At 40.1% G+C, this 12,614-nt stretch overlaps 1 protein-coding gene across 3 annotated transcripts in view; it reads right to left on the bottom strand.

The window, feature by feature from the left end:
- wwox (WW domain containing oxidoreductase) overlaps nucleotides 1–12,614 on the bottom strand; it is a 190,564-nt gene that overhangs the window by 127,766 nt on the left and 50,184 nt on the right. For all 3 annotated transcript variants that reach the window (XM_058076314.2, XM_078790404.1, XM_058076316.2), the window contains exon 6: nucleotides 1,134–1,222. In XM_058076314.2, coding sequence (XP_057932297.2) covers nucleotides 1,134–1,222 — 89 coding nt within the window. The remainder of the gene's footprint in view (nucleotides 1–1,133; nucleotides 1,223–12,614) is intronic.

Below are 12,614 nucleotides of genomic sequence, written 5' to 3'. Positions count from 1 at the left end.
ACCTGTCAATGACACGCTATAGGAGCATTATCGTGCTCGTACGCACGCTTCAGTGTTCACTTGCGTGCACACAACTTCATGTGTGTGTGTGTGTGCCCATGTTTGCGTATTATGCCCGAAGACATACGTGCAGTAATAGAGTGGTGGCAGACTAAGACAGCTGCCCAGTGCCATTCACAGCTCAGAGCTCCCAGCCTCCACTCTGCTCCGCTCGCTTTCTGATGAGAATTAATGTACTCTGACGTCCCCTGGGACTCCCCTCCCCCTACTCAATAGTAGCGCTAATGAAGAAATACAACCTTGCCAAAATAGTAAGGCTGCGTGCGAGAGACTGAAAGGTGACATAAGAAAAAGAAAGAAAGGAGCCACTTAGCATATAAACAAATGGCAGCAACAACAAATAAACAAGAATTATGCGCATAGGTGGAGTCAAAGGGAGGGCAAAGCTTCAATATGGGGGATAAGAGGACACACACTGTGGGGACACACACTGTGGGGACACCACCATGAGGTTTGGCTGTGGCCCAGGTCTGTGTCCAGGATGGCCATACCCTGCCCGCCTCAGGGATGCTGCAGGCCATGGCTGCTGTGCTTCTCCCTGTGAGACCCCACTGACACTAATGCCAACACATACACATAAACACACACTGAACTACCAAGAGACCTGTAGGTGCTTGAGCAGTATTGATGACAAAACAAGTGACCCTCGAAATAGCGACCAACAACAAGACACATGCTGACCAACACGAAATAAGAAGATGTCGGCAAGGCCAATGTCAAGTAAATAGACACAAATATGCACGCTGACCCCTCAGTCCTTGTCCATATGGTCTCCATCAGGGACAGTCTGGATGTCCTTTAAACATTTTTACATGATGATAAATGATAGTGACTATTTTTGTTTTGCTTGTACAGTCAACCCCAGAATGACCCGAGAGCTTCCAACACGCTTGACAATTTACATTAAGGAACATCATGATTACAGCTAGAGTTTTACCTATTCCTTCTCCGTGTCCCAATAATTACTAATAGTTTGCTCATTTTATGTGCAGAAATGTTACCATTTTGGAAGAAAAAATAATATAATGTGTAATAATTACAGATGCTGAAAATGGATGGAGGGATGTACTCACAGCTTCTTGGCTTTGAAGGAGTCGGCAAAGTCTCTGACACTGCGGAGAGAGGCCAGGTCACACATCATGGCTTCCACACGGGCTTTGTGCTGTGAAGATGACACATGCAGCAGCTATTAACAACACAACTTGGTCACCGTCTCATACGATAAAACGCTTTCCACGTGATAGACATCACACTCACACATTCAATAAGATCAACTGTACCCCACAAAAGAAAAATGGGGCAAGGAAAAACTCCCATTTGGCTGAAATCAAATCAATCCAAACAAAAATATTAGTAGGAGATTCATAATGACATGCAATAGTAATGGTGATCAATTAATCACCACAAAAAGTATACTTCTCTTCTATCTGTCAGGGATCATGACAAAATATTTATTTATTTCTATATTTTAAATAATAACCATACTGAAACAAGGGTGTAAGACCTCCGATTTTCCGATTCATTTCAGAGCTATGTAAAAGTGATGGGAGTGGCTCCGTCATCAGCTCCGTGCACACATATCTGCTCTTCCCCCGTAATAGTCAACAATCACAACAATCAAAGCCAGCGTGCATCAAGGATGACACTCTATGTTTCTGCCCTGGTTTGAACATTGACATTTCCATCCATCCATTTTCTATGCCAGGGTCGGGGGGGTATGCTGGAGCCTATCCCAGGTGCCTTCGGGAGAGAGGCGGGGTACACCCTGAACTGCTCGCCAGCCAATCACAGGGCACATATAGACAAACAACCATTCACACTCACATTCATACCTATGGACAATTTGGAGTCACCAATTAACCTTAGCATGTTTTTGGAATGTGGGAGGAAACCGGAACGTTGAGATTTAGCTTGATATATTTTGTACATTTTTGCAAATTGTGATTGCAGCAGAAGAATTATTAGCAATTATTTTGTTAATTGATGAGTTTTGGGTTTTTTTCCTCATAAATGTTCAGTTCATTCATTCATTTGTCATTATTTTTTGGCATTAATTATGCATGTAAAACTGTAATTATTGTGTTTTGTGTTAACATTTTGGGTGTTTGGAAAAGAATAATTGGATTTACATTATGTTCTGTAAGAAAATTTGGTTTTGACCTTGAGTCCGACCTTCTGGAACAGAACATTTACCAAGGCACTACTGTACATTTAATAAATCTAAACATCTTCAAGAAAGTAGAAATGACAGACACCAAAACTTGATTATTACTGGATAAATTGTTAGCCTATCCAGGTCATTGAGAGGTCATGAAGTAAACGTCCCTTTTTTATCAAATAGTCAGCTAGCTAATTCTACAAAGCAACATTTTTGATGTAGAAAACCCTGCAGCACCAGAAGTCCCATTGATGTTAAGTATTTTATTTATTATTGGCTAGCTCAGTATAACAACATTATTAAAAAGAATACATTCAGAGACTTTTTGTATTCTAAAATTGTTGGTCTTCCTTAAAAATGCACGCCTGTAAATGCAATGTTAAAAAATATGATATGGATCTCATGGAAATATATTTTAAAATATGTGGCTTTCATGGCTCTCTCAGCCAAAAAGGTTCCCAACCCCTGCTACCAACTCATCCCAAGTGAGAGACACACTCAGAACTCGCAGCTGGTCTTTGGGTTTGGTAACCAGAAATTCTGACTGCTCTCTTCCTCCCCTCCATCATCGTTCCCATCCATCAGGACAGCTGTCAGCTTACATTACACCCCGCAGGAACGTTCCACGGAGGTCTGATTTGCACGTCCAGCATGCGTCTTTTGGGAATGTCTTCCTTGGCTCAGCAAAGTGTACATGACACTCGCAGCAAGGACGCTCTGTGGAGCGGTGAATACACAGTGCGGTGAAGGGTTAAGCGAGTCTTATGATGGAAATGTGTTTCTTCAGGCATTTTACAGGCAACTTAACTGCCCTGGGGTGTATTTATACATGCAAACATACACACACACACACACACACACACATACAACAAACTCAATGTTGTGACTCAAGGGTAAAAACGCGCAATCACACCATCATCTACGCCTGAATTATCCTCTTGCTGCTACACTTTACCATTTCATGGATGATATTACAAAGCATTAAAGTGCTGATTGTGGCCATTATAGATGTGATTATAAGGCTACCTGCTTACATGATGTGCACACAGCAGTAATCACAGGTGAGGGGAGACAACTGTTTCACACTTCGAGACACTTTCACACACTTTAGAGTGTGGAGAAGAAATAGTCCACTAAGTGTGCTTAGAGTTTGAGAAGCAGCGCTTCAATTGTGCATGAGAGAGAGATTGGAGCTGGAAGAAATGAGGAGAAAGACGTTCAAGCAAGGTCAGAGGCAGCAGCGGTGGGATCATTAAGAGTTCAGCGTGAGGAAAGGTGACCAGCAGAGAAGATGAGTGCAGATGTCAGCTTGACAAACTCATATCCCCCACACTCTCAGGAGACGCAACCATGGCGTGATGGGAGACCAGAGCGAAGATAAGAGGAGGGGTGGGGGGGGGGGGTTCCACTGGAGCAAATCCAGCAGTGAGAAGGTGAGCACCCTTCCCCCTGTAGATTGAAGTCTTGCGAAGAAAATAAAGTTTATTGCCTGGAAAGAGGAGGGGGGGGGGCATGTAAAAAAGCATTAAAGCCATGGAGGTGAACAATTAGACAGATGGCCAGGTTTTGGAAAGAGGAGAGAAAAGGATAGAAACGGAAGTACAGAAGGCGTGGACGCAATCGTTTTTTATGAGGTCCCTGACAACTTGTAGGGTCTTCAAGGGTGAAGGGAAAGTGAGAAGAAGTAATGCCTCGCTGCTTCACTGCGGTGTAATCGCTGAGTGTGCAGCGCCAAGAGCTTACTGACCCCAGCTCCACGTTCTTACTGAACATGTGAAAGGCTCACCATTATTACAGACGTCTGATTGCTCGCTATAGCAAAGATGGAATGTCACTACACCCACTAAGGTCCAACACACCACTATTAAACATCAACTGCAACTAGTAATGTAGTTGGTCACATAAGCCAGTGATTTTCAACCACTGTGCCGCGGCACACTAGTGTACCTTGAGAAACCGTCAGGTGTGCCGTGAGGAATTATCCAATATCACTTTTTATAATTAACATTTATTAATCATCATTTGCAAATATTATGTCAATAGTATACATGGACCCAAATATTCCAATTGCATTTGGTTTATTTGCTCAAACGGAAAGAATTGAACAGGGATGGAATATTCCTTTAACCAATCCGATTGAGGTATCTTGTACCCGCTCAAACGGAAAGTTGCCAGGGTGCCTTCTTCTTCGTGGTGTTTTTCTTCTTCTGTTGTTTATTGGCGGTTGACAAGCAGCTTTGGTGTGCATTACCGCCATCTGTGGAACAGAATCTAAACCCTTCTATACTTTATTCACAAGTGCAGTTTTATTAAAAAAGAAAATATATATCTATATAAAACATGTCCTGAGTTTAATTATAAAATAATAGCAAGATTGAATGTGATCTTTTCCTGTTTAAATTGATCCCGGGTGTGTTCTTTCAGCGCATGCTCAGATATGACGAAACACGCAGATCCAGACCTTCTTCAGTTTTAAAAATGGAGGCCAGCAATCGGCATTGGACTAAGCAAAGTTTGTCAAAGTTTCAAACTAAATTTCAAGACTGGACGGACAAAAAACTGGCAATACGGAGTTATTCCAACAAGTGAAAGAATAACTCGGGGAAGCCGGTATCACGTGATGTTGATGTTTATGTTTTACTGGGCATGCCCTATTGACTATTCTGGTTGATTTTCACGGCGCATGTAGCCAAGAGATTGGAATATTCCTTTCCATGGATACCATTGTTTCCCAAAAGGTCATTCGGAAAGAGAAAAACTCGTCATGTAAAAACGTGGTCGAGTGTCTGTGGTGTAAAGACTGGCAGAGCAATGTAATATTGGTCCGTGTGGCAACACCTACCTTGTTCCTCCGATAGACTTATTGATGCACGTGTGAGGTCGTGGTGACATTTTGTAACATTTTTGGTTAGTGGTGTGCCACAAAATTTTTCCAATGTAAAAAACGTGCCGTGGCTCAAAAAAGGTTGAAAAACACATAATCTCCTTTCAAATACAAAGGCAGGACTGAAAAAGACACAACCATGAATACAGTCGTGCCTCACCACATCAAAATCCAAAACACAAACAAACCAGGAAGTTGCACATATACAAAGTGAAAAAAGCCATGGTCATGCAAACATGACCTCTAAAAAAATTCAGTAAGCACTTTGCTACTATGGGAACGTGAGACAGGAATATTGCAGAGGGGGGGGTTTCTCCTGCGTGTATCACATGTGAGTGACACTGTGGTCACTGCTGAGTAGATAGATGGCGTAAGATCAGGGAGGGGCTGAAAGCTTGAGGGGGGGGTTAAACTCTAATACAATTATAACTGGGGCCATCCAATCCAATAAAATGAAGAGGTATTAGAGCTGGGGGAGACCTGTCCTGTTCAATACCACACTGGACCACTCTACTAACTCTCAAAAAAAGTCACACACACACACTACACTTAGCTGACCTCTTTAATAGCACAGCAGCCAACCCCTAATGGACGCAAGCAAGTGGAACCGCCAAATAATACACTGTCTTAATGCACTAGGCTCAACCTCATCCCCTAATCCTTGTGGGCCACTCCCACTCACAGTTTAACCCCCCTTTTCCATCTTCTGTCACCTCCTGCTGCCCCCTTTGGTTACCTTTATAGATCACCTAGGAGGGGCAACACTTAAGAAATCAAAAGTGATCCATTCAAAAGTCCATAAATATAGTACTTGATAGGTGTTGTTCTTTGTTGCTCAGTTGGAGAAAAGTGGTCTCATGACTCGGAACTGAACTACTGCATCGCCACTATGTATGTATATATAAATGTTAGATGTAAAGCAAGGCATTACTGTAAAAAGCACCAGTGTCACTTATAGTCTTTATAGGTAAGAGTTTCCCCTTTCAGATCTCGCCTGCCATCTTTCGTGTTGTACTGTGAATGTCATTGAATGTAGACACATGGGTTCCTAATTTCAGTACTTGCAACTTGGTAGTGAGTCAGATGTCAAATATTATTGAATGTCATCTTCCAACTGCATTGTTCTTTATTGAAGGTTTTATCCTTCATGTTTCTTGTTGCCATGGTGATTTTTAATATTTACCTAGACCCTTGATATCTTTGACAACAAGAATACTTGCCTTTTCTGGCCCTCCATTTCACTTGAGTATAGTTTGTGTTGGTGCTGCAAGTACCTTGAATTTTTCCCTGCTTACTGTTTAAGCCAGGGGTCTCAAACTCAATTTACTTGGGGGCCACTGGAGCTAGGGTCTGGGTGAGACTGGGCCACATCAGGTTTTCCAAAAAAAAAACAAAAAACGCATTTATTAAAAACAGAAAAATATACAAACTTTTTCAGTGCTTTGGTTCTGATTTTCTACAATAAAAGCTCTGATAAAACTTCCACTGTTCTCAAATATCTTAATTTTTATATTTCTGCACAAGATGAAAAATAAACAAATCAAGAATAAAAAAAATAATCAATCAGTAATAAATAAATATAATAATAATAATAATAATAATAAAACAGCAAATAATAAAAACTTAAGAAACCACATATAGTTGGTGGGTAGACAAATAATTTTTTTAGATTCAAATTAACAAAGCATTATTAGAGCCCTGTAGACATGATAAAACACAACTATAGTCACATTTATACTCTTTTTTATTTACAACATATTGCGCACCTGCAGGGTCTTGAGACACATGCTAGCGACCTAAACGGTAGCCTTCAAGTTATTCCCTTTAAATTTAAATAGCCAAAAACTTACCACTTCCACACGGATAGGGAGGATAACTATTAACAGTTATTTAACCTTTAACATGAACATTAATCAAACATAATAATTTTTTCTGAGTACATGATACCATACAGCATCCATATGAAACTTGCGCGGGCCGCACTAACATTAAACTTTCATATCAAGGCCGGGGCTTCAAACTAGTGTCCTGTGGGCCACATTTGGCCTGCGGGCCGCATGTTTGAGACCCCTGGTTTAAGCCATACATTGGGATAAAAGTATCGATGGTGCCAACATCCACCTACCCATTTTGCTGGGCACCATCTTTAAAAGCTCCAGCGATCGCTGGTTTCGCTTCATAACACTGCTCATACACAGTACAGACAATTGTGTTGACAATTTAGTAACACGCTCGCTATATTTAGCAAAAAGGGGCACACATTAAAAGTGAAAAGTCAGGAAGTGTTTCTTGATTAAAGTATCACAGAACCTCCAATTGTACATAAATACCGCTGTGCAAGGCCGGTTTCATGGCAATCTACAAGCAGCATCAACCCCTCCATGATGCAGCTTGACAGACACAACAACGCAGAGTTTGGACATATAAATCAGTGGCCTGGCAAACACTCGATTTCCTGGTAGAAAGCAAGGCAGTCTGGCTCACGGCTTGTCGAACATCCATGGGTGTCCAAAGTGTGGCCCAGGAGCAATCTGCTAAAAGTGGCTCCAATAAAGGGGCATTATGTAACTAGAAAAAGCCAAAACGCCGATGCCAATAACTAATAAAAAGTTTAACAGATGAAATGTCTTTGAGAAAATGTTACAAACGCCAATTCGTGCAAAGAACCCCACACGTTAGATCACTGGATATGTCTCAACGTGGGGATATTTTCGGAACAATATATTGTAGTTTCGGTATATTGTTTAAGGATATTAAAATCTTATTAAAAATATTTCCTGTCCAGTTAATAAATGTTATCTAATGATCCCCACAAATATAATTGACAATCATGTAACTGTACCAATCACCTAAAGTGGAGACCTCTGTCCACACCCCAAATTGGTACAAGACTCCAAACTCTGTCCCAAACCTCATGAAAAGGTTTAATATGGATACGTGACATCAAGAAAAACTGACAGCTAAATTATTTATTTTTTTCCTTTCTCCAAGCAGGTGCGCTGCTAAGGTGTTCTAATGGCAGTGAAAGTGAATGAGCAGGGGGAAGACAGCGTGTGAAAAGGGCACCTTATAAAAGCAATTAGAGGAACGACTTTGAGCCCCTCTTCTTGCTCCGCAGATTAGAACAGGCCTCGGAGGGAGGAAAAGCAACACCCCCACCACCAGATCTCTAGTGACCTTGTCCGCAACGCGCCACGCTAAATTGGTCATCAGCGTTTAAGACTGTATTTTATCATGAATGTGTATTTTTAGCGGGAAGACGAATGGGGGGAAAGCCATATATCATCTTGTCAAAATGATGACATTTGTTCATAAATACCAAGCAATCTCTTCTCCATTCGTCTATTCACCCTATATACACGTATTAGGAGTATATCCATACACCATAATCACGGTTCAGTGCGTACCATGGTTTCAAGGGCAAGGTTTGGTTCATTTTTAGGGAAGAAAACACAATTATGAGTGAATTCTGTGTATTATGAAGTCACTTAGTCAAAAAATCTGATTGTGAATACATGTACCATTACATCGCTAACACATGCTGACAAAAAAAGATATCCGGCTGGATGCCGTTACAGAGTTTTGAAAACTAGCCTCCAACATCCAACACAGATGGATGCACACAAACAAACACATCACACATTCTCTCTCATGGACATGCGCATACACTGCAATTCATAAGGAGGCAGGTCTCTGGTGAGGAAAGGAAAAGTGCCTGATCAGCACATACCAGCAGAATATGCAATTTCCTTCAGTTAAGTCTGTATTAAATTGATTTCTTCTTTCTTTCTGACACCAGAACCTCTAACTCCTGCCTTAATGAAAGCTGGATAATCTACAGGTTTTACCCTCCTGAAAATCAACTTACAAATCAAGGCAGTTTCAGTTTGACCAGATATGACAAAGGTGAAGGAAGGACACAGGATTATTTTTCCCCAAGCGTGGACATGCTGCTGTGCTTGAAGCGGACACCGAGGGTGGCAACCCCTTACACACACACACATACACACACAAACATTCACGCAGAGGGAATAAAGGCCAATGTACTTGCTGACATTTACACTACAGCCGTGCACAAAGGCTACCATGGTGCCATGTGCTTCATTACGGTAATTAATTAAAGCACATTAATTAGTAAGCGCTTCAATCAGCTAATCACTCGCTCAAACTCGGCAAGGAGCCGTGTGGAGGCTGGCTGAACATGCATATAAAAACAAACACAGACAAAAATAAATAACCAATAACATAAATATTAAAAACAAACAATTAAATAAATGTACCGTGTGTTTCACGGTATCAATCAAAATGCATTGCAGGAAATTATGCTGTAAAGAAAAGTATTATTGCAATACACTTATAACTAGGTGGCGTGGAGGAATTCATTTAAGTATTTTATATCCTGCTGCAACATTTAATTTAGTGTACAACAATGGATTATAGTTTTATCTACTCATTCTCTCGCTCTAATTACTTTTTTTTAAGAAGGCCACAGATAAGTGGTCATTTTTTTATAATAGTCATCTCACTTCAGTGTTTTTAGTCACACTAATTTCAAATTATATATTTACTTATATATAATTTGAAGTCAAAAATTAAAAAAACTACTACATAAATAAATAAAATTAATAATTAACAACTTAAATGAATATTAATATAAAGTCAAAACAGGAATTTAATAAATAGATAAATAATAGAGAGTAAAGAAAATATATAATTCCCTGGATTTTGCTTTTAAAGGATTTTATAAAAGTGCAAACGGGTTAGAGTAATACAAAAAAACAAAATACTAATATTAATTTAGCATTGAGTTAAAATATATATAAAGCCACCTCTGTGTGGAGCATGTTCGCAAGTTTGGCATGGTTCTGAACACTCTGTTTCAAGGGTTTTTTTGTGACGTCACAGTGAGACTTCCTTATATGGGCATGCCTAGTAACAAGCTGTACGCCTGTACTCCTCCTTGGTCTGCTGCACTGTTTTGTTTTGGGAGTGTGACCGAACAAAGCAGAGCAGGCGTGCCCGGAAGCGGGAAGTGGGTGGAATAAATTAAAAATCAAATTAATTCCAAGGAAACTCCAAGGTGCAGATTCTGGAAAATCTAGAAAGCTTTTTGTGCAGATTATCGTGAGTAGCTGCTCTTTCACTCGATGCAAAGGCAATTAGCATAATAGGTCCCCTTTAAAGTGATAGTAGGCTGTAAAAAAACTGTTACATGCATTGGCCAAAAAAATGAAGAATAAAGCATACAATCTCAATGAGTCATCAAGCTTATGTTTCAAAGGGAAGACAGACAGGTCAGAGACAGAGTGCAGGAGAGACAGGTGAAGAAGAAGACGGAGACAACACGATGAGAAATGAAAAGGACAGGGCGGTCATCATAAATGCAGCGTTGGCTTTTTGGATGCAGGCAGACCAGAGCCAAGAGGCCTGGGGCAAACAGTTCCACATATGCACCCTTACAGGACATTTCATAACGTAATATCCAGTACAATCGCTGTGCCAAAATACTGCCTTGGAAAAGATAATCATCTTTACTTTTGAGAAAGAGAGAGAGATTTATTTAACAATTATTATTTATTTATTTTACTGGCATTTTCAACAATATTTATCATCAAGTTCCAAGCTTGAGCACATACCATACTACTACAGTATACTTAGTAGCCTTTGGATCTACATTCAAAAGGGATGGAAATTTAAATAATAACCTATCTCCCCCCCTGGACATACCCTCTCTGTCTCTACTAGATTTGCAGACAGTGCACATTTTCCAGCAAGTCCTCCCTGTAACTGATACGCCTAACAAGTGAGAGTTTAATGCAATACGTATATGAATAATACTTGAGAGTGCAGAATGAGCACTGACAATTATATATAGACACATATTAGGGATGCTTCTATCGATCGCCCACAGATCGGTATCGGATGATATCAGTGAAAAAGGACGGCATCAACATCGGCCGATACTTGATTTAAAATGCAGATCCCCTCCGCCAATCCCCTCTGTCAATCATCTCTGCCTCCGCTGCAGCATTCAGAACAAGCATGTCTGCCATGTGTGAGACTTCCTGTCTTTGTGAGAAGTTTTGCACCCTGCAAAATCCCGGTAGACGTGGATAAACGATGTGAGAAGACTAGAAATAAATGCATTGTGAAATACAAAAGATGAGTTGTGGATATCAGCATTTTGTTCATGTTCTGGTAAAACAAATATATTGGCTTTGTTTGGCTATAAATGTTTTGTAAAATACCACAAAATTTAGTACCTCTTGGACATTTTCATTTCGTAAAAGTAGCTCTCATGAGAAAAATAAATATAAAAAATACATAGCCAGTAGTATATTTAAACATTTACACTGCATGTATGTGATCGGTATTGTTATCACATACTACAGTATTAATTGTCCCTGTACCCTAGAAACCGCCCATGAATGATACGGGAAAAGGCCGAAATGATACTGTGTCAAAGCCCAGGGCAGTGATACTGATAAAATATAGAGTTTAACCATGTCCAGTATCAGCCCCCGTAGCTGTCCACTCAGAGCGCGCTGCTCTGGTATCGTGCCCGTGAAACAACCAATCAGAGAACAGCACACGAGTGCTTCGTGGCTCGTGCTTCTCCAGTCACCAAAAAACCCAAACTTGATTAATGGAACTTTAATTGTCAGACATTGATAAGATAAGACTGTTGATAAAATATTATTGTTGAAATATTTTTGCAATTGTTGTGTTTACACTGTTTAGATATAATACATGTAATAAACTGAACATTTTCTGGAAACAAAATGGTTTTTTGATTAAATAGTACGTGATAATAAGCTCATGATTAAATAGTATGTGATAATAAGATCATCACATGGTTTGTCTGGTATCAGGCCCAGTATCATGCCCCCGCGACACTTGGGGGCATGATACCTATAAGTATCATCCCATTTCACTCATAGATCATCGGTATCGGCAGCATAATTAAATAAAATAAAATAAATAATTTATATGCATATACACACACGTCTTATTTTCCATTTTTTTCCTGAGCAACACTCACAGATCTAGATCTAAGTAAACTAAGATCTAAGAAGTAAGATCTGAGTAAAACTCCTTGACCATGCACACCTCCACCACGGTGCATCAACAACTTTCTTTTTAGGACTGTCAGCAATAAAACTCTCAAGTGAAAAAAAATAATCTCTTCCTTTTAAGTGTAAGGGCAATAATGTAATTGCTTCATCTAAACCTGCTAGTTTTGTGCAGGTCGTCTCAGTGACTGGAGGGCTGCTGAATTACAGAACACAGACAAACGCATGCATTTACATATGTGTACACTCCTGAGCTGAACACGCACACACACAGGGATGATAGTCCACTGATTCCCTTTCCTTTTTTTGTTTTAGAATTTATGAAAACATAAGCATAACTTAATTGAGTAAGAAAAGATTTTTGGGCAATTAAGAAAGACGCAGGCCTTTGATGTTTGTAAGTGTATAAAGAGCCTTTTGATGAGGAAATGCTCGAGCA

Source organism: Doryrhamphus excisus, linkage group LG1 (assembly GCF_037039965.1).
Source record: "Doryrhamphus excisus strain RoL-2023G ecotype Guam linkage group LG1, RoL_Dexc_Guam_v1.1, whole genome shotgun sequence".
Lineage (NCBI taxonomy): Eukaryota > Metazoa > Chordata > Actinopteri > Syngnathiformes > Syngnathidae > Doryrhamphus > Doryrhamphus excisus.
The sequence above is the reverse complement of the archived record's forward strand: the minus strand, read 5'-3'. Positions and strand labels throughout refer to the sequence as shown.